Here is a 21,014-nt window from a genome sequence, read left to right as displayed (position 1 = left end):
CACGAGGAGTTCCGAAATGGTCCGGAGGTAAAGTTTTATATATGGGAAGTTGTTAAACGGGCACCGGAAAGTTTCAGGGTCATACCGGTTTTGTACCGGGACCACCGGAGAGGTTCCGGGGGTCCACCGGGAGGGACCACCCCTCTCGGGGGGCCACTTGGGCTGCGTAGGGATAGCAGCCAGCCCCTAGTGGGCTTGGCGCGCCCCCCTTTGGGCCCATGCGCCTAGGGTTGGGGGGGGGGGAAACCCTAAAGGGGGCGCACCCCCCTTGCTTGGGGGGCAAGCCCCCCACCCCTTGGCCGCCGCCCCCCTCTAGGGTTTCCCTAGAGGGCCGGCCCCCCTTGCCCCTTCTCCTATATATAGAGGGGTGAGGGGAGGGCTGCTACACACCATAAGCCAAGGCGCAGCCTCTCCCCTCCCCAACACCTCTCCTCCTCCATACGTGCTTGGCGAAGCCCTGTCGGAGTACTGTTGCACCAACTACACCACGCCGTCGTGCTGCCGTTGGAGCAATCTTCCTCAACCTCTCCTTCCCCCTTGCTGGATCAAGAAGGAGGAGATGTCCCCGTCCCGTACGTGTGTTGAACGCGGAGGTGTTGTCCGTTCAGCACTAGGACATCGGTGATCCGAATCACGTTCAAGTACGACTCCATCATCACCATCCCCTTGGCAAGCTTCCGCTCGTGATCTACAAGTGGTATGTAGATGCAAACTCTCTCCCTTGACTCGTTGCTTAGATGAACTCATAGATGGATCTTGGTGAAACCGTAGGAAAAATTTTAATTTTCTGCAACGTTCCCCAACAAAGGATTGTTGGTACAGGTTCGACGATGATGATGATGACTCTCAAGATGAGAAGGTGGCTGCCGCGGCTGATGGGTCGTATGGCGTGGACACAAACTGGTACATGGACAGTGGCGCTACGAACCACATCACCGGCGAACTCGAGAAGGTGACCATGCGCGAGAAGTACCGCGGCCAAGACCACATCCACACCGCAAGTGGAGAAGGTATGAAAATTCGTCATGTTGGTCACTCAATTATTAAAACCCCGCATCGTCCAATTCATCTTCGCAAAATTTTGCATGTCCCTAGTGCATCTAAAAACCTTCTCTCCGTTCACCGCATTGCCATTGATAATCATGTCTTCCTCGAGTTTCACCCTTTCTTCTTTTTGATCAAGGATCAGGTAACAAGGAAGGTACTGTACCGAGGTAGATGCGTTCGCGGGCTCTATCCTTTGATTCCGGGGCTTCTAAGAAGGTTCAATAAACAAGTTTTTAGTGCCACCAAGCTATCTTCCACACGGTGGCATGATCGTTTAGGACATGCAGCTTTTTCTTTAGTTGAGCGAGTGCTTAGGAAAAAAATTTGTAAATATGCCCTAGAGGCAATAATAAATTAGTTATTATTATATTTCTTTGTTCATGATAATCGTTTATTATCCATGCTATAATTGTATTGATAGGAAACTCAGATACATGTGTGGGTACATAGACAACACCATGTCCCTAGTAAGCCTCTAGTTGACTAGCTCGTTGATCAATAGATGGTTACAGTTTCCTGACCATGGACATTTGATGTCGTTGATAACGGGATCACATCTTAGGAGAATGATGTGATGGACAAGACCCAATCCTAAGCCTAGCACAAGATCGTGTAGTTTGTATGCTAAAGCTTTTCTAATGTCAAGTATCTTTTCCTTAGACCATGAGATTGTGCAACTCCCGGATACCGTAGGAATGCTTTGGGTGTACCAAACGTCACAACGTAACTGGGTGGCTATAAAGGTGCACTACAGGTATCTCTGAAAGTGTCTGTTGGGTTGGCACGAATCGACACTGGGATTTGTCACTCCGTGTGATGGAGAGGTATCTCTGGGCCCACTTGGTAGGACATCATCATAATGTGCACGATGTGACCAAGGGGTTGATCACGGGATGATGTGTTATGGAACGAGTAAAGAGACTTGCCCGTAACGAGATTGAACAAGGTATCGGCATACCGACGATCGAATCTCGGGCAAGTACAATACCGCTAGACAAAGGGAATTGTATACGGGATCGATTGAGTCCTTGACATCGTGGTTCATCCGATGAGATCATCGTGGAACATGTGGGAGCCAACATGGGTATCCAGATCCCGCTGTTGGTTATTGTCCAGAGAGCTGTCTCGGTCATGTCTGCATGATTCTCGAACCCGTAGGGTCTACACACTTAAGGTTCGATGATGCTAGGGTTATAGGGAATAGATATACATGGTTACCGAATGTTGTTCGGAGTCCCGGATGAGATCCCGGATGTCACGAGGAGTTCCGAAATGGTCTGGAGGTAAAGATTTATATATGGGAAGTCCTATTTTGGCCACCGGAAAATGTTCGGGATTTTTCGGTATTGTACCGGGAAGGTTCTAGAAGGTTCCGGAGTGGGACCCACCTGCATGGGAGGACCCACATGAACGTGGGTAGTGGGGGCAAGGCCCCACACCCCTGGTCAAGGCGCACCAAGATCCCCCCTTGGAAGGAATAAGATCATATCCCGAAGGGATAAGTTCAAGATCCCTAAAAAGGGGGGATAACAATCGGTGGGGAAGGAAATGATGGGATTTCTTTCCTCCCACCTTTGCCAATGCCCCAATGGACTTGGAGGGCAAGAAGCCAGCCCCCTCCACACCTATATATAGTGGGGAGGCGCATGGGAGCTGCAACCAAGTTCTGGCGCAGCCCTTCCCCTCTCCCAAGTCCTCCTCCTCTCTCGCGGTGCTTGGCGAAGCCCTGCAGGATTGCCACGCTCCTCCATCACCACCACGCCGTTGTGCTGCTGCTGGATGGAGCCTTCCTCAACCTCTCCCTCTCTCCTTGTTGGATCAAGGCATGGGGGACGTCACCGGGCTGTACGTGTGTTGAACGCGGAGGTGTCGTCCGTTCGGCACTAGGATCTCCGGTGATTTAGATCACGACGAGTACGACTCCTTCAACCCCGTTCTCTTGAACGCTTCCGCTTAGCAATCTACAAGGGTATGTAGATGCACTCTCCTTCCCCTCGTTGCGGGTTTCTCCATAGATAGATCTTGGTGACACGTAGGAAATTTTTTGAATTTCTGCTACGTTCCCCAACAGTGGCATCATGAGCTAGGTCTATTGCGTAGATTCTTTGCATGAGTAGAACACAAAGTAGTTGTGGGCGTTGATTTTGTTCAGTATGCTTACCGTTACTAGTCCAATCTTGATTCGGCGGCATTGTGGGATGAAGCGGCCCGGACCGACCTTACACGTACACTTACGTGAGACAGGTTCCACCGACTAACATGCACTTGTTGCATAAGGTGGCTAGCGGGTGCCAGTCTCTCCCACTTTAATCGGATCGGATTCAATGAAAAGGTCCTTATGAAGGGTAAATAACAATTGGCATATCACGTTGTGGTTTTTGCGTAGGTAAGAAACGTTCTTGCTAGAAACCGATAGCAGCCACGTAAAACATGCAAACAACAATTAGAGGACGTCTAACTTGTTTTTGCAGGGTATGCTATGTGATGTGATATGGCCAAGAAGAATGTGATGAATGATATGTGATGTATGAGATTGATCATGTTCTTGTAATAGGAATCACGACTTGCATGTCGATGAGTATGACAACCGGCAGGAGCCATAGGAGTTGTCTTTATTTATTGTATGACCTGCGTGTCATTGAACAATGCCATGTAATTACTTTACTTTATTGCTAACTGGTAGCCATAGTAGTAGAAGTAGTAAGTTGGCGAGACAACTTCATGGAGAAACGATGATGGAGATCATGATGATGGAGATCATGGTGTCATGTCGGTGACGATGATGATCATGGAGCCCCGAAGATGGAGATCAAAAGGAGCAAAATGATATTGGCCATATCATGTCACTTTTTGATTGCATGTGATGTTTATCATGTTTATGCATCTTATTTGCTTAGAACGACGGTAGTAAATAATATGATCCCTCATTAAAATTTCAAGAAAGTGTTCCCCCTAACTGTGCACCGTTGCGAAAGGTCATCGTTTCGAAGCACCACATGATGATTGGGTGTGATAGATTCTTACGTTCACATACAACGGGTGTAAGCCAGATTTACACACGCGAAACACTTAGGTTGACTTGACGAGCCTAGCATGTACAGACATGGCCTCGGAACACAAGAGATCGAAAGGTCGAACATGAGTCGTATAGTGGATACGATCAACATGAAGATGTTCACCGATGATGACTAGTCCGTCTCACGTGATGATCGGACACGGCCTAGTTGACTCGGATCATGTAATCACTTAGATGACTAGAGGGATGTCTATCTGAGTGGGAGTTCATTAGACGAACTTAATTATCCTGAACATAGTCAAAAACCCTTTGCAAATTATGTCATAGCTCGCGCTTTAGTTCCATTGTTTAGATATGTTCCTAGAGAAAATATAGTTGAAAGTTGACAGTAGCGATTATGCGGACAGTAGAAAGCTTATGTCCTTAATGCACCGCTCAGTGTGCAGAACCCCAAACGTCGTCTGTGGATGTTGTGAACATCGGACATACACGTTTTGATAACTATGTGATAGTTTAGTTAAACGGTTTAGAGTTGAGGCACCAAAGATGTTTTCGAAACATCGCGGAACATATGAGATGTTTCGAGGGCTGAAATTGGGATTTCAGGCTCGTGCCCACGTCAAGAGGTATAAGACCTCCGACGATTTTCCTAGCCTGCAAACTAAGGGAGAAAAGCTCAATCGATGAGCTTGTGCTCAGATTGTCTGAGTGCAACAATCACTTGAATCGAGTGGGAGTTGATCTTCCAGATGAGACAGTGATGTTTCTCCAAAGTCATTGCCACCAAGCTGCTAGAGCTTCGTGATGAACTATAACATATCAGGGATAGATATGATGATCCTTGAAGTATTCGCGATGTTTGACACCGCGAAAGTAGAAGTCAAGTAGGAGCATCAATTGTTGATGGTTAGTAAAACCACTAGTTTCAAAAGGGGCAAGGGCAAGAAGGGATACCTCATGCAACGGCAAATCAGCTGCTGCTCTAGTGAAGAAACCCAAGGTTGAACCCAAACCCGAGACTAAGTGCTTCTGTAATAAGGGGAACAGCCACTGGAGCAGAATTACCCTAGATACTTGGTAGATGAGAAGGCTGGCAAGGTCGATAGAAGTATATTGGATATACATTATGTTAATGTGTACTTTACTACTACCCCTAGTAGCACCAGGGTATTAGATACCGGTTCGGTTGCTAAGTGTTAGTAACTCGAAATAAAAGGCTACGGAATAAACGGAGACTAGCTAAAGGCGAGCTGACGATATGTGTTGGAAGTGTTTCCAAGTTTGATGTGATCAAACATCGCACGCTCCCTCTACCATCAAGATTAGTATTAAACCTGAATAATTGTCTTTTGGTGTTTGCGTTGAGCATAGACATGATTGAATTATGTCTATCGCAATACGGTTATTCATTTAAGGAGAATAATGGTTACTCTATTTATTTGAATAATACCTTTAATGGTCTTGCACCTAAAGGAATGGTTTATTGAATCTCGATCGTAGTGATACACATGTTCATGCCAAAAGATATAAGATAGTAATGATAGTACCACCTACTTGTGGCACTGCCGTGTAAGTCATAAAAATGCATGAAGAAGCTCCATGTTGATGGATCTTTGGACTCACTCGTTTTGAAAAATTTGAGACATGCGAACCATGTCTATTGGTGTATATGCATGAAGAAAATCCATGCAGATGGATCGTTTGGACTCTCTTGATTTTGAATCACTTGAGACATGCAAATCATACCACATGGGCAAGATGACTGAAAGCCTCGTTTTCAGTAAAATGGAACAAGAAAGCAACTTGTTGGAAGTAATACATTTTGATGTGTGCAGTCCAATGAGTGCTCAGGCACGCATTGGATATTGTTATGTTCTTACTTCACAGATGATTTGAGTAGATACTGAGTACATTTACTTGATGAAACACAAGTCTGAATTATTGAATGGTTCAAGTAATTTCAGAGTGAAGTTGAAGATCATCGTGACAAGAGGATAAAATGTCTATGATATGATCATAGAGATGAGTATCTGAGTTACGAGCTTTGGCACGCAATTAAGACATTGTGGAAATGGTTTCACAATTAATACCGCCTGGAACACCATAGTGTGATGGTGTGTCCGAACATCATAGTTGCACCCTATTGGATATGGTGCGTACCATGATGTCTCTTGTCGAATTACCACTATCGTTCATGGGTTAGGCATTAGAGACAACCACATTCACTTTAAATAGGGCACCACGTAATTCCGTTGAGATGACACCGTATGAACTATGGTTTAGAGAAACCTAAGCTGTCATTTCTTAAAGGTTTGGGGCTGCGACGCTTATGTGAAAAAGTTTCAGGCTGATAAGCTCGAACCCAAAGCGGATAAATGCATCTTCATAGGACACCCAAAACAGTTGTGTATACCTCCAGTCTTAGTTCCGGAAGCAAAAGGGATTGTTTCCAGAATTAGGTCCTTTCCCGAGGAAAAGTTTCTCTCGAAAGAATTGAGTGGGAGGATGGTGGAGACTTGATGAGGTTATTGAACCGTCACTTCAACTAGTGTGTAGCAGGGCACAAGAAGTTGTCCCTGTGGCGTCTACACCAATTGAAGTAGAAGCTTATGATAGTGATCATGAAGTTTCAGATCAAGTCACTGTTGTACCTCGTAGGGTGACAAGGATGCGTGCTACTTCAGAATGGTACAGTAATCTTGTCTTGAAGGTCATGTTGCTAGACAACAATGAACCTACGAGCTATGGAGAAGCGATGATGGGCCCAAATTCCGACAAATGGTTAGAAGCCATGAAATCCGAGATAGGATGCATAGCATGGACTTTGGTGGACTTGCCCGTTCATCGGCGAGCCATTGAGATAAATGGATCTTTAAGAAGAAGATGGACATGGACGGTAATGTCACCATCTATGAAGCTCGACTTGTGGCGAAGAGTTTTTCACAAGTTCAAGGAGTTGACTACGATGAGATTTTCTCATCCGTAGCGATGCTTAAGTCTATCGGAATCATGTTAGCATTAGCTGCATTTATGAAATCTGGCAGATGGATGTCAAAACGAGTTTCCTTACCAGTTTTCGTAAGGAAAGGTTGTATGTGATACAATCTGAAAGGTTTTGTCGATCCTAAGGATGCTAAAAGGTATGCTAGCTCCAGCGATCCTTCCATGGACTGGAGTAAGTATCTTGGAGTTGGAATATGCACTTTGATAAGATGATCAAAGATTTTGGGTTTATGCAAAGTTTATGAGACACTTGTATTTCCAAAGAAGTGAGTGGGAGCACTATAGAATTTCTGATGAGTATATGTTGTTGACATATTTTTGATCAGAAATGATGTAGAATTTCTGGGAAGCATATAGGGTTATTTGAAAAGTGTTTTTCAATTAGAAAACCTGGATTAAGCTACTTGAACATTGAGCACCAAGATCTATGAGGATAGATCAAAAACGCTTAATGGTACTTTCAAATGAGCACATACCTTGACATGATCTTGAAGGTGTTCAAGATGGATCAGTCAAAGAAGGAGTTCTTACCTGAGTTGTAAGGTATGAAGTTAAGAGTTAAAGCTCGACCATGGCAGAAGAGAGAGAAAGGACAAAGGTCATCCCCTATGCTTCAGACGTAGGCTCTATAGTATGCTATGCTGTGTACCGCACCGGAAGTGTGCCTTGCCACATGTCTGGCAAGAGGGTACAAAGGTGATCAAGGAGTGGATCACCAGATAGCGGTCAAAATTGTCCTTGGAGTAAATAAGGACATGTTTCTCGATTATGGAGGTGATAAAGAGTTCGGCATAAAGGGTTACGTCGATGCAAGCTTTAACACCTATCCGAATGACTCTGAGTAGCAAACCGGATAAGTATAGTGGAGCAACCATTTGGAATAGCTCCAAGTGGAGCGTGGAAGCAGCATTTACAATATGACATAGAGAATTGTGAAGTACATACGGATCTGAATATTGCAGACCCGTTGACTAAAACCTCTCTCACAAGCAAAACATGATCAAACCCCAGAACACATTGAGTCTTAATCACATGGTGATGTGAACTAGTTTAGTGACACTAGTAAACTCTTTGGATGTTGGTCACATGATGATGTGACCTGTCAGTGTTAATCACATGGCGATGTGAACTAGATTATTGACTCTAGTGCAAGTGGGAGACTGTTGGAAATATGCCCTAGAGGCAATAATAAATTAGTTATTATTATATTTCTTTCTTCATGATAATCGTTTATTATCCATGCTATAATTGTATTGATAGGAAACTCAGATACATGTGTGGGTACATAGACAACACTATGTCCCTAGTAAGCCTCTAGTTGACTAGCTCGTTGGTCAATAGATGGTTACAGTTTCCTGACCATGGACATTTGATGTCGTTGATAACGGGATCACATCATTAGGAGAATGATGTGATGGATAATACCCAATCCTAAGCCTAGCACAAGATCGTGTAGTTCGTATGCTAAAGCTTTTCTAATGTCAAGTATCTTTTCCTTAGACCATGAGATTGTGCAACTCCCGGATACCGTAGGAATGCTTTGGGTGTACCAAACGTCACAACGTAACTGGGTGGCTATAAAGGTGCACTACAGGTATCTCCGAAAGTGTCTGTTGGGTTGGCATGAATCGAGACTGGGATTTGTCACTCTGTGTGACGGAGAGGTATCTCTGGGCCCACTCGGTAGGACATCATCATAATGTGCACGATGTGACCAAGGGGTTGATCACGGAATGATGTGTTATGGAACGAGTAAAGAGACTTGCCCGTAACGAGATTGAACAAGGTATCGGCATACCGACGATCGAATCTCGGGCAAGTACAATACCGCTAGACAAAGGGAATTGTATACGGGATCGATTGAGTCCTTGACATCGTGGTTCATCCGATGAGATCATCGTGGAACATGTGGGAGCCAACATGGGTATCCAGATCCCGCTGTTGGTTATTGTCCAGAGAGCTGTCTCGGTCATGTCTGCATGATTCTCGAACCCGTAGGGTCTACACACTTAAGGTTCGATGATGCTAGGGTTATAGGGAATAGATATACATGGTTACCGAATGTTGTTCGGAGTCCCGGATGAGATCCCGGATGTCACGAGGAGTTCCGAAATGGTCTGGAGGTAAAGATTTATATATGGGAAGTCCTATTTTGGCCACCGGAAATGTTCGGGATTTTTCGGTATTGTACCGGGAAGGTTCTAGAAGGTTCCGGAGTGGGGCCCACCTGCATGGGGGGACCCACATGAACGTGGGTAGTGGGGGCAAGGCCCCACACCCCTGGTCAAGGCGCACCAAGATCCCCCCTTGGAAGGAATAAGATCATATCCCGAAGGGATAAGTTCAAGATCCCTAAAAAGGGGGGATAACAATCGGTGGGGAAGGAAATGATGGGATTTCTTTCCTCCCACCTTTGCCAACGCCCCAATGGACTTGGAGGGAAAGAAGCCAGCCCCCTCCACCCCTATATATAGTGGGGAGGCACGTGGGAGCTGCAACCAAGTTCTGGCGCAGCCTTCCCCTCTCCCAAGTCCTCCTCTCTCGCGGTGCTTGGCGAAGCCCTGCAGGATTGCCACACTCCTCCATCACCACCACGCCGTTGTGCTGCTGCTGGATGGAGTCTTCCTCAACCTCTCCCTCTCTCCTTGTTGGATCAAGGCATGGGAGACGTCACCGGGCTGTACGTGTGTTGAACGCGGAGGTGTCGTCCGTTCGGCACTAGGATCTCCGGTGATTTGGATCACGACGAGTACGACTCCTTCAACCCCGTTCTCTTGAACGCTTTCGCTTAGCGATCTACAAGGGTATATAGATGCACTCTCCTTCCCCTCGTTGAGGGTTTCTCCATAGATAGATCTTGGTGACACGTAGGAAATTTTTTGAATTTCTGCTACGTTCCCCAACAAAAATAAGCTCCCATATGTTGGAGAGCGTGATGTTGAAACCATTTGTGATTCGTGCCAAAGAGCAAAAAGTCATCAGTTTCCATATCCGATCTCTACTAGTGTTTCTACCAAACCTTTGCAACTTATTTTTTCCGATGTGTGGGGGCCTGCCCCGTCCTCTGTCGGTAGACACACGTACTATGTGAGCTTCATCGATGACTATAGCAAATATTCATGGATCTATCTTCTTAAGAAAAGATCTGAAGTATTTCAAGTTTTTCGTAACTTTCAAGCACTCGTTGAACGTCAGTTTGATAGTAAAATACTTGCCCTCCAATCTTATTGGGGAGGTGAGTATGAGAAGCTCAACTCATTTTTTCAAGAACTTGGTATTTCTCATCACGTGTCTTGCCCACACGCCCATCAACAAAATGGGTTGGCAGAACGCAAACACCGTCACATTGTAGAAGTTGGCTTAGCTCTTCTTGCTGGTGCCTCCATGCCACTAAAGTTTTGGGATGAGGCTTTCCTCACCGCTGTTCATCTCATTAACATGCTTCCAAGTCGTGTCATCAACAATGGAACACCTACAGAAAAACTCCTCCATACCAAACCAAACTACACTTCTCTTCGTGTGTTTGGTTGTGCTTGTTGGCCCAATCTTAGACCTTACAACAACCGCAAACTCATGTTTAGGTCTAAGCAATGTGTTTTCATTGGCTACAGTGCCATGCACAAGGGCGTTAAATGCCTAGACATCTCTACTGGCTGTGTCTATATTTCACGTGATGTGGTCTTTGATGAAACCAAGTTCCCCTTTGCTGATCTTCATCCAAACGCTGGCGCTTTACTACGCCAAGAAATTTTGCTTCTGCCCTCTCATCTCACGGGTCTTGATCAAAGGGGGGATAATAATTGCATTGATTCATCATTGACTAATTCTCATAACCATGTGCATGAGCTATGTGTTGATGCAGCAGAAGGAAGCAAAACTGGTGAAGAAATCACCCAAAATGATCAAGAAATCAGCCCCAATGGGCAATATTTCATGTGTCCAGGTTTGGGAGGCAAATCCTCCTCGGGATCGTTACTGCAGCACCTGCCCAGGCTATCCACCTCGGAGTCTGCGCGGCTGCAGCCAGAAACCGCGTCGCACGGCGCGCCAGAAACCGTGTCACCTATCAGGCGCGGCGGCGTCGACTCTCCAGCCGACACGCGGGCGCCAGAGACTCGCCCACCTGAAGACACCGGGACACGCCAATCCGAGGCGACCACGTGTCTGCCTGAGAGGCGCTGGCCCACGGATGGACCCCGCTGCTACGCGCGCCGACATCCGACAGCAGGCGCTCAGCCCCACACCGATTCGACGGGGCCCACGGGCGTGGGATCCGGCGCTGATCCCCTGCAACCATCGCGTAATGATGCGGCCGTAGCACACACGGGATCTTCTGTGCCGCCCACAACGGGCTCCGCGCGCGCTACAGCCACAGACGATCCTGGCACCGGGAACGTTGTAGGGACAGCGCCAGGCGCATCTGCTTCGGGATCTGAGGCGGGATCTTCTGCGCCTCGGAGTGGTGCAGCTTCGCCGGTGCAGCCGCGGACTCGTCTCCAAAAAGGGGTAATTCAACATGTTAATTATAAAACAAAATTCGGCCTTGCTTGTTGCTCCACAGGTGAACCTAGTTCAGTTGAAGAGGCAATGAATGATGCGCGGTGGAGAAAGGCCATGGAAGAAGAATACTCGGCATTGAAGAAAAATAAAACGTGGCACTTGGTGCCTCCACGACCAGGTAAAAATCTAATTGATTGCAAATGGGTGTTTCACATCAAAAGAAAGTCTGATGGATCTATAGATCGTTACAAAGCAAGACTCGTTGCAAAGGGGTTCAAACAACGGTACGGCATAGACTATGAGGACACGTTTAGTCCTGTTGTTAAAGCTGCCACTATTCGCCTCGTTTTGTCTGTTGCTGTTTTCAGGGGATGGAGTCTCAGACAATTGGATGTTCAGAATGCGTTCCTTCATGGCATTCTGGAAGAGGAAGTCTACATGAAGCAACCTCCTGGGTTTGTAAACAAAAACTCACCACTACACGTGTGCAAACTTGATAAAGCCTTATATGGATTAAAGCAAGCTCCTAGGGCGTGGTACTCACGTCTAAGTCGGAAACTGCAAGCACTTGGATTTGTCCCTTCAAAGTCTGATACATCACTGTTTATCTATAATAGATCAAATACCTCCATATTTGTTCTTATTTATGTTGATGATATAATTGTCACAAGTTCCTCTGATGAAGCAATAACAGGACTTCTGAAGGATCTAAGTGCTGAGTTTGCTCTGAAGGATCTAGGAGATTTGCATTTCTTCCTAGGAATTGAGGTAAAGAAACATGAAGATGGCCTTCATCTCTCTCAAGAAAAGTATGCCACTGATCTGGTAAGAAGGGTTGGTCTTCAAGGATGTAAACCCTCACCAACGCCCTTGTCCAGTTCAGAAAAACTCTCACTTACAGAAGGAGATCCCTTGAATCAAGAGGACAGTACAAACTACAGAAGTCTGGTAGGAGCACTTCAGTACTTGACTTTGACAAGACCTGATATTTCATTTGCTGTTAACAAAGTATGCCAGTTTTTGCATGCACCCACCACAGTTCATTGGACTGCTGCTAAACGTATAGTAAGATATGTGAAAACTACTATGAATCTTGGTCTTACTTTCAGTAAATCTTCGTCTACCCTAGTCAGTGCTTTCTCAGATTCTGATTGGGCAGGATGCATAGATGACAGACGTTCCACTGGTGGGTTTGCAGTATTTTTTGGACCAAATCTAATATCATGGTGTGCAAAGAAACAGGCTACTGTATCCAGGTCAAGTACAGAAGCTGAGTACAAGGCACTTGCAAATGCTACGGCAGAGATTATTTGGGTACAGTCTATGTTGAAGGAACTTGGTATAAAGAGTACTAAAGCTCCATGCCTATGGTGTGACAATCTTGGTGCTACCTACCTATCTGCAAATCCAGTGTTTCATGCAAGAACAAAGCATATTGAAGTTGATTTTCACTTTGTCAGAGAAAGAGTTGCAAATCACCAGTTAGAGATTCGTTTTGTGCATTCCAGAGATCAAGTTGCAGATGGCTTCACAAAACCACTACCCACAAGAAGTTTCGAAGAATTCAAGCGTAATCTCAACTTGACAAAGTTGTGATTAAGGGAGGATGTTAAGCAACGCATTGTGTGCCCAGTCGTGACAGGTTGATGGCGTACGTCCCAAGGGGAGTCCGGCTAGGATAGTCCAGGTTGTTAGCATGTTTATCTTTGTAACAACTCTATCTCTCTATCCTCTTATCCCTTGTATCCCAAGTTGTGATCTCAACCATGTACGCGATCTGGGAGTCGCGCCCCAGCATATAAACACGCAGCCGTCGGTCAGACGAAGACACGACGTTAAACCCAAGTTTTCACAGACTAGAGTACACAACTATAATTCCAGGGATTGCATGCTCATCTGCTTATGCTATGACATTTGGTAATAAAAAAATTTCTCGTGGCACAATTTCTATTATATCAAATTTTGTTTCTATTGCTTTGCTTCTTGAATTCTGGCATGTCCGGATCTTTTTCTGGAACACAGCATCTAAATGTTCGTTTGCTTAGTTCACACTGATGCATTTGAGCTGTTGCAAGCTAGTAGCAACATAGCAATCCTGCTATGCTTATTTCACACTGATGACAGATACATATGGTAATCTTGCACATTGCTGTCTACAGTTTCTTAGTGGTCTGTATGATATAACATAATACCAAAGTTTTAAATCGCAGGCAATCCCATTTCGCGGCAGCTTGTCCGAAACGCTACAGCCGCTATTGCGGGCAATAGCGGCCGCTAAGCCATTTAGCGGCAGCTAGTACATGGACATTCTTCGCAGGAAAACAGGGTATTTTCATCAGGAAAACAGAGGATTGCAGTATATAATATACTTACATAAACTGAAACAAGCATCACCAATTACAACTTACAAACAAGCATCACTAGTTCACAAACAAGGGAACCAAGAGCCTGCCATGTTCTGGTTCCAAATGAAAACTTAAATGCGATCGCGGGCCTCACGGGAGATCGCGTAATTTTGGCCATAGCGTCGCGGAAGCATCCCAGGAAGCGATTGCGCCGCAATAGCTGCACTTTCATGGGCGATTTCAATATTTGCATAATACTAGTTGCATCAGCTCAGGAATGTATCTCCGATTTTTTAATATTGAAAGATTGCAGCCTCATTTCTTTTTTCTTTTATGCGTGGACGATAATCATGAGAGGCCGAATAACGCACACACCATCTTAGTTTTTGTATTTTTTTTTATCTCTGTACCACTAGCTGCTACTTGGTCCTTGGCACTTTCTGCTAGTTTCATCATGCACATGAAAGCATTTAGTTATGTGTGCATATAGCATCCAGTTTTTAGAGTTGAGCGCTGCATGTAATTTATGAACCTGAGCTGCCAAAAGTAAATCTCCCTTGTTCACAAAAGACGCAATTTCGTAATACTGCTACCTTATATATTTTCTTCTTCCGAAACAGCTAATAGCAACTGTAGATATCTGAGCTAATTCATGTTTTACTTACATTCCTACCAATCTCCTCTAGATATTACATCTAATACTTGTTCCTTCATGCGGCAGATTTTATCACTTGTAGATTATTTGTTCTGATTGATTTGCATAGACCTGTCAAGTCAATTACCATCAGAGCTCTTTACTGTCTATGTTTTCTTCTGTTGTGGAAAGTGAATCCTGTATGTAGTTATTCAAGCAACACATGTTAAGGCTTTCTTCATTCACCAAATGTGTGCACCTCTCTCAGTTGCTCTCCAACTATTGACTGATTTGATCTCCCTTTGCAGTCCAGAAAATGTGATCGGTCCGCTGGTAGGCTCAGCCTCAATTTCCAGGAGGGTCCTACTGAAAGTGCTATGTTGCACATAGTCCAGATGTATTTCCGTGAATTCCGAGGGGAACAAGGCGAGGTTGCCTTCCTCAAGTCGATCTTCCCAAAGGTGCTGGAGACTGCGGTGATTATAATGGCAAACCCAAGCTTCACTCCATTTTCAGTAGCCGTGGCGTTCTCCAAACTGAAGGAGGCTTCTGAGGTCATAAGGTGCTGCGAAGTGCTGCTTCTTAAGAGTACAGGGCCCGAAGGAGGCAAAGCATGGAGTTTTAAAGAAGGAAGTGATTTTTCATGCGAGGACCCTTTTTTAGCAGTGGAGAGCAGCCTATTCACTCAGCAGCAGTCGAAGTTTATTAGATTTGATGAATTAGGAAACAGGCATGACATCTGCTTCAAAATGCCTGTGAGGAGTGGAAGATTTTTGGATGTGCTGAACTATGAAGCATCCATGGTATCTGCTTCTTTAAGTAGCCGCCCCTGACTTTGGTGGCCTTACATCGCAAACTTTGCGTTAAATTTGTGGTCTGATTGATATCTGGTGGGAAACAGAAATACTATGAAATGGTATTTTGCTTGCTGTGTAATCTGTGTTATTAGTTTCCCTAAGTTTGCTCCTTAAGTTTGCTCCTTCAAACGTTTGTCCCATCTGGCAGCATGTCACATTGCTTGCAGATTTGCATCTTCCCTTCCTGACTGATCTGAAAATTTTAGTTACCATCAGAGCACTCCATGGTCTTTGGCATGCACTTTAGTGATCACATATAATATCTTTGAATTGCACGACCGGATATCCTTGACCAACAATGACTTTGAACACCACCCCCTTGCCATGTTTTTCAGGCCTTTCACATATCTGAAAGAGCCTTTGTTGCTTTGCATGTAACTATGAATCACAAATATAATCTAATTTATGGGTTGCATACTCGCGTGCTTATTTTGCTAATAGCATTAGGGCTGATGCATGATATTATGATGTCATATCGTTTGATCTATAAATTTACATTGCATTGCTAGTTGCATGTTCAGATTTTGTTTGCACTGTTCTATTTGACCATTTGGAATATTTTCTTCATCTATAACCTCGGTAGTACTTAGTAGAGCTTGTTGTTCTGATAGAGTTTGTGTAGAATGAACTGCATGTATAACCTCGGTAGAACTTGATGCCATTTCGCATTGGCACAAAATAAAAGCCGGTGCAACCGTTTCCCACAAACAAGATGGTGTCATCAGCATACTATAGAAAAGTTATTCTCAACTGGTTGTCACGGCTGACATCTGGCAACCCGTTCACATGTTTAAGACCTCCACGGTTGACTGAAATCGGTTGCCTCACTTTCTAATCGGGAATGTCAAAAATCTGACGTCGGATTTTTAACCATGGCAAATCAAACGTTTTTTTATGGTAAATTAAGTTGTCGCGAGGATGGCAATTCCCGTTAGCAAGCATAACAAACCCTTGGTGGTTTAATGCACGGAAGTATTGATCTGTCAGTTCACGCACCGCTGCTTGAAATGTCGGTGATTATCCACTGGGACAAGGAGGGAACAAGCATAAATAATTCAAATTTCAAAGCTGTACCAATAATAGGTATCATCACAAGCACCCCCCTGTGCTATAGCTTTTACTTCAAAGCATGGAACTTACATCTTACCGTGAAACGCAAACAAGCAGGAGCATGGGAAACTTGGTACAGCATTTGCTGCAGGACACACAAGTTAAATCTTCATAAGAACATGACAAACTATTTTGCTGGTCGCATAGGCTACATTCTACTGTGAGCTCGGCTTCAATGCTACATTATTACCAAAATCAACTACTCCAGATAAGAAGACACTATGATGAGATGAGAGTGTCCCGATCAGTTCTTAACTGTGAGAGCATTGTTCTTCTTGATCCGAGTCCGGTTGTCCAGCTTGATAAAACGCTTCTGGTCTTCATAGGGCAGCGCCTTGGCATCTTTCCTCCGTAGCTCGCTCAGCACCGGACGCTTGTCGATCATGTGCCACAGCCAGCCAGGGTACTCAGAGTCTGGTTGGATCTTCGGGTCAGAACCCTCCTTCAGGATATTCGCCCCAAACACACCTGTGCTCTTCATTTCTTTGCTGAGCACAGGTTTAGCATCAGCCGCGCCACCTTTTCCGCCCTCCTTTCCCTTGGCCGCAACGGCAAAGCCTCTTGTCCCAACCAATTGAGCTGTGTCTCTTGGAATAACTCCACGCTTCAATACTCGTGTCCAAGACACTGCCATTCCTGGGTCGATATTTTAGCTGCACACGTCAAACATCACAACTAAGAAGTGTTAACTCTGCTAAAAAAAGAATCAAGTGTGTACTGATATAACATTAGAAAACCACTAGTGCTGACAGAAAAAAGAAGGTTCAGAATCCGCAACGAATCAAGGCATTTGAACAGAAGGTCGTATAATTAGTACACAGATGTACAAGGAGTATGTTGACTCTGGAATATCAGATCTGGGGCCATGTTATCGCAGCCTGCTTCTGCCACAAGGTCTTTATTTATATACTGTAATATGGGGAACTAAAGCTCGAAAGCTAACATGTTTTATTTAAGACTTGTTATTCTGCTTTCAAGATGTTCACTGCAATTTATTTCCAAATTCTTATGTTGTTCAACTGAATACATGAATTACACATGGTTAAAGATGACAATCAGATATAACCATCATCTAAAGGTTCTTGCAAAAGTGAAAACAAATAAAACAACATTTAGACCGGATCAGACCAAAGTCCTGAAGAACATCAACACTATACCCAGCATCAAGCCCCAACCAAAGCAAAATCTGAACTATAATAATCCCCGATTCCCCGCGTAAGGCCATAGTGCATGATTGGCAGTATGGCATCATTCACAAGATGTCAGCCAATGAGCACCACAATATGATTAGCAAATTTGTCTAGGAGTTTAGCAAAACCATGAGAAAGGTGCAGACCAGAAAATGCCCAGATAACACTGTTCTGTTTGTTGTTGAAGCAAAATCAATTGGAACATCAGACACACCTTCCAGCATCAAGCATTGGCCGACCCAAAATCAGAACTACAATCCCGCCTTTAGACCATTTATTTATTATGCACAATTCAGAATCAGCTATATGCGGCACTACATGGTTAGCAAATTTAATTCACCGTTAAACCATGGGAGGGCTGCACCTGATAAGGGTTTGAGTCTCCTAAAAACCTCATATATATCACAGGATGAACAACTTTGGCAGGGGCGGATGCAGATTTTTTTTTCCACCTAGAGCAGTAGTTAGTCCAATCTTACGTGTAATGTACTCCCTCTGTCCCATAATGTAAGGACGTTTTTGACACTAGTGTAGTGTCAAAAACCGAAAACTCACAGGAGTGCCCGTCCTCGCCTGGTCACGGTATCATACACCGTGAGACATCATCGAGATTTGCTAAAAGGATGCTCGCGGGTACAGAGGACGCTGCCATAAATTAGCCAGCTGGCCCACCTAGCGCAGTAACATTCATTCCATGGTAAGAGCGGTTGACAGCAGGCTCTGTCTTCTACCCGTAGCCCAGGTCATAATAGGCTGCCGAGAGCCCAGTCACTATCCTTTCACGAGGCATCCAAGGCAAAAGGGTAGTAGTACTGCTTATCTACCCACCATTTTTTCCACAAAAAGGAAAACGAAGACGAGCTCCAGCAGGAAAAACTAAAGTTTCAATCTATCTGTCGATACATCAGATAAAGGCATGGCTAGTTGGGAGAGTCATCTAGTGCATCTGGAACGCACTTACGCACATTCGTTTGAATCGACGCAACACTTCATGAATCATAAGCCGACCCTCCGTTCATTTCAATTTTAAACAGCAACTTGTCCTCACCCACTATATGTTTGAATTCCATTTCATTTCATGACACCTTACCCAACACATCAACAACTGAAATCTAGTCTATTCTAACACATTGTCACGTTGCATAAATTCCCACATGCAAATTAAATTCATGTAGACATAAGAGCATGATTGGTCGAATATCCACAGGCGTGGACAAGCTCGCCTGATCATGGAATCATGAGGCGTCGCTTCGCGTGGGTTTATGGGCTTATTTAATGCGTATACTATGGACCGAAGAGGCAACGTTAGTACGGCACAGATCGACGGACGTCCATGCATCAGAGATGCTTTTTTTGGTTTTTTATATCGATATGTGCAAGGCACGTGTCCAAGGTGTGAACTGATGGTAACGTCGAGCGACCTTTTTTTTTAATTCACGTACTTTTTTATGTTCGCATAATTTTTTCAAAATTGCATACTTTCTTCAAGTTTGGACAAAGTTACAAATCCGCGTATTTTTTCAAATCCATGAACTGTTTCTAAATCCACTTATTTTTTTCAAGTTTAGGTATTTTTTTAAAATTCACGTACTTTTCTAAAGTTAATCTAATTTTTCAAACGCATGTTTTTTTCCCAAATTAGTATACTTTCTCAGGTCCGCATACCTTTTTTAAGTTCAGATTTTTTAAAAATTCATGAATTTTCCAAATAAAGTACATGAATTTGAAAAAAGCATGTGAACTTGAAGACAGTTATGGATTTGAAAAAGTACACAATTTTTTTAAAAGTTAATGCATTTGAAAAATAAAGTATGTGATTCTTTAAAAAAATACTCGGACTTCAAAAAGGTACATGGATTTGAAAAAAAAACTACGCGAACTTGGAAAGTTTGCGAAAACTTAGAAAATTAAACGGATTTGAAAAATGTATGTGAGTTTTAAAACATTCACGAATTTGAAAATAATACATGAATTGGAGTCAGCGCAATCAAAACCGGGGTGAAACTTGTCCGGTTTCAATAGTTGAGGGTGCAAGTTGTCCAGTTTCGAAGTTACGGGATTAAATTTAGAATCTGACAAAAGTTTGGGGAACAAAAAATATATTGTCTAATTATAATAAATAGTATTTCTTGCAAAAAATATATAATAAATAGCATGTTGTACCGACGGAACATATGTGCATCTTCCGTTGCATGTCCTACCGTCTTCGTGCCGTCACATTAAACAGAACCTGTCACGGTATGCTACTGTGGATGCTGCGTATCCTTCCCTGTTTTGAACACCCACACTTAATACATGTGCCCAAGTGTGATTGTTCCATTGGTGCAGCTAACAGGAGCAAGTGAGCTCGTGTGCTCTATTGCCACTCTCCAAAAACGTTCTTATATTATGGGATGGAAGGAATAGATGTCAAAAATGCTAAACCCATAATTGTTTTTGGTCCATATAGATGGACCAACCACAAAGAAGTACAGTACAATCTGTGTCGACATTATACCAAGAGATGTACAATATATCTGAAATTACTAGTGTCGGCAAAATTACAACAAAGAAGTACGGCCTAAAATTACAATGTCGGAAATTAGTCATCTCTCAAACTACCACAAGAGAAAGGAACGAGGATAATAGTAGTATTTGGTTTCAGAGAAATATGCAATCTGAAATCGCCATTTCTGAAATTACTCATCTTTGCAGAAGAGAAAAGAGAGAGGGAGAGAAGCCTAGGCTGCTGAGTACCTTGGGTGGTGGCTGCGCAGGAGGAGCGCACGCTCGGTGGCGTCCGTTGAAGATGGGGAAGAGGAGGAGGCGGTCGGTAGAGTTGAAGATGGGGAGGAGCCGGCGGCGGTTGGTGGTGGCAGGAGGTCGTAGGGGAGGAGACTGCGGCGGGCGGCGGGGAAGTTCGGCGACGAACCCGGGGAGGGAAGGGGCGTGACGCCGGCTGCGGCGACGCGTGGGATCTAGGCGGCGGCGCGAGGAGCTGGAGGCAGCCCAGATTCGAGGAGCCTTTTTCAGCGAGTGCAGTTGATCAGCAGAGCTGTATCATTTCATTTCAGGTCTTCTCTGATTGTGAATCTTACTAGACTATATAGCACTTCAGATCATGGTTAATAATACAGCCAACGATAGGCTATAAGAGCAACTCTAACGCGCGGATCTATTTCATCCACGCGTGTCTGTTTGGGTCGGCGTGAACAGAAAAATCGACTCAACGCGCCGACTCAAATAAACGCGCGTCCGCTTTTTGTCCACCTACCGACCCATTTCTTGCCAAATTTTGAGCTTGATTTGTGTCGACGCGGACACGAAGGGACG

The 21,014-nt window shown here is 44.4% G+C and overlaps 1 protein-coding gene and 1 pseudogene across 1 annotated transcript; one reads left to right on the top strand and one right to left on the bottom strand.

Annotated features, from left to right (window-relative positions):
- LOC119309161 overlaps positions 1–15,378 on the top strand; it is a 46,381-nt pseudogene extending 31,003 nt beyond the window's left edge.
- A 1,067-nt stretch (positions 15,379–16,445) lies between these two features.
- On the bottom strand, positions 16,446–20,765 carry LOC119307572 (54S ribosomal protein L37, mitochondrial-like). The gene is made up of 2 exons (XM_037583651.1): positions 20,439–20,765; positions 16,446–17,165 (listed from the first exon to the last, which is right to left on the bottom strand). Exon 2 carries the CDS (start codon positions 17,144–17,146, stop codon positions 16,757–16,759), a length of 390 nt encoding a protein of 129 aa, XP_037439548.1. The 5' UTR covers positions 17,147–17,165; positions 20,439–20,765; the 3' UTR covers positions 16,446–16,756.
- Between the last annotated feature and the right edge of the window lie 249 nt (positions 20,766–21,014).

This window comes from Triticum dicoccoides, chromosome 5B (genome assembly GCF_002162155.2).
Source record: "Triticum dicoccoides isolate Atlit2015 ecotype Zavitan chromosome 5B, WEW_v2.0, whole genome shotgun sequence".
Lineage (NCBI taxonomy): Eukaryota > Viridiplantae > Streptophyta > Magnoliopsida > Poales > Poaceae > Triticum > Triticum dicoccoides.
Note: the sequence above shows the minus strand (reverse complement) of the source record. Positions and strands in the feature narration are given on the sequence as shown.

Bases quoted from the DNA above. Each gene is read 5' to 3' on its own strand.
- LOC119307572 (XM_037583651.1), bottom strand. From the start codon at position 17,146: ATGGCAGTGTCTTGGACACGAGTATTGAAGCGTGGAGTTATTCCAAGA.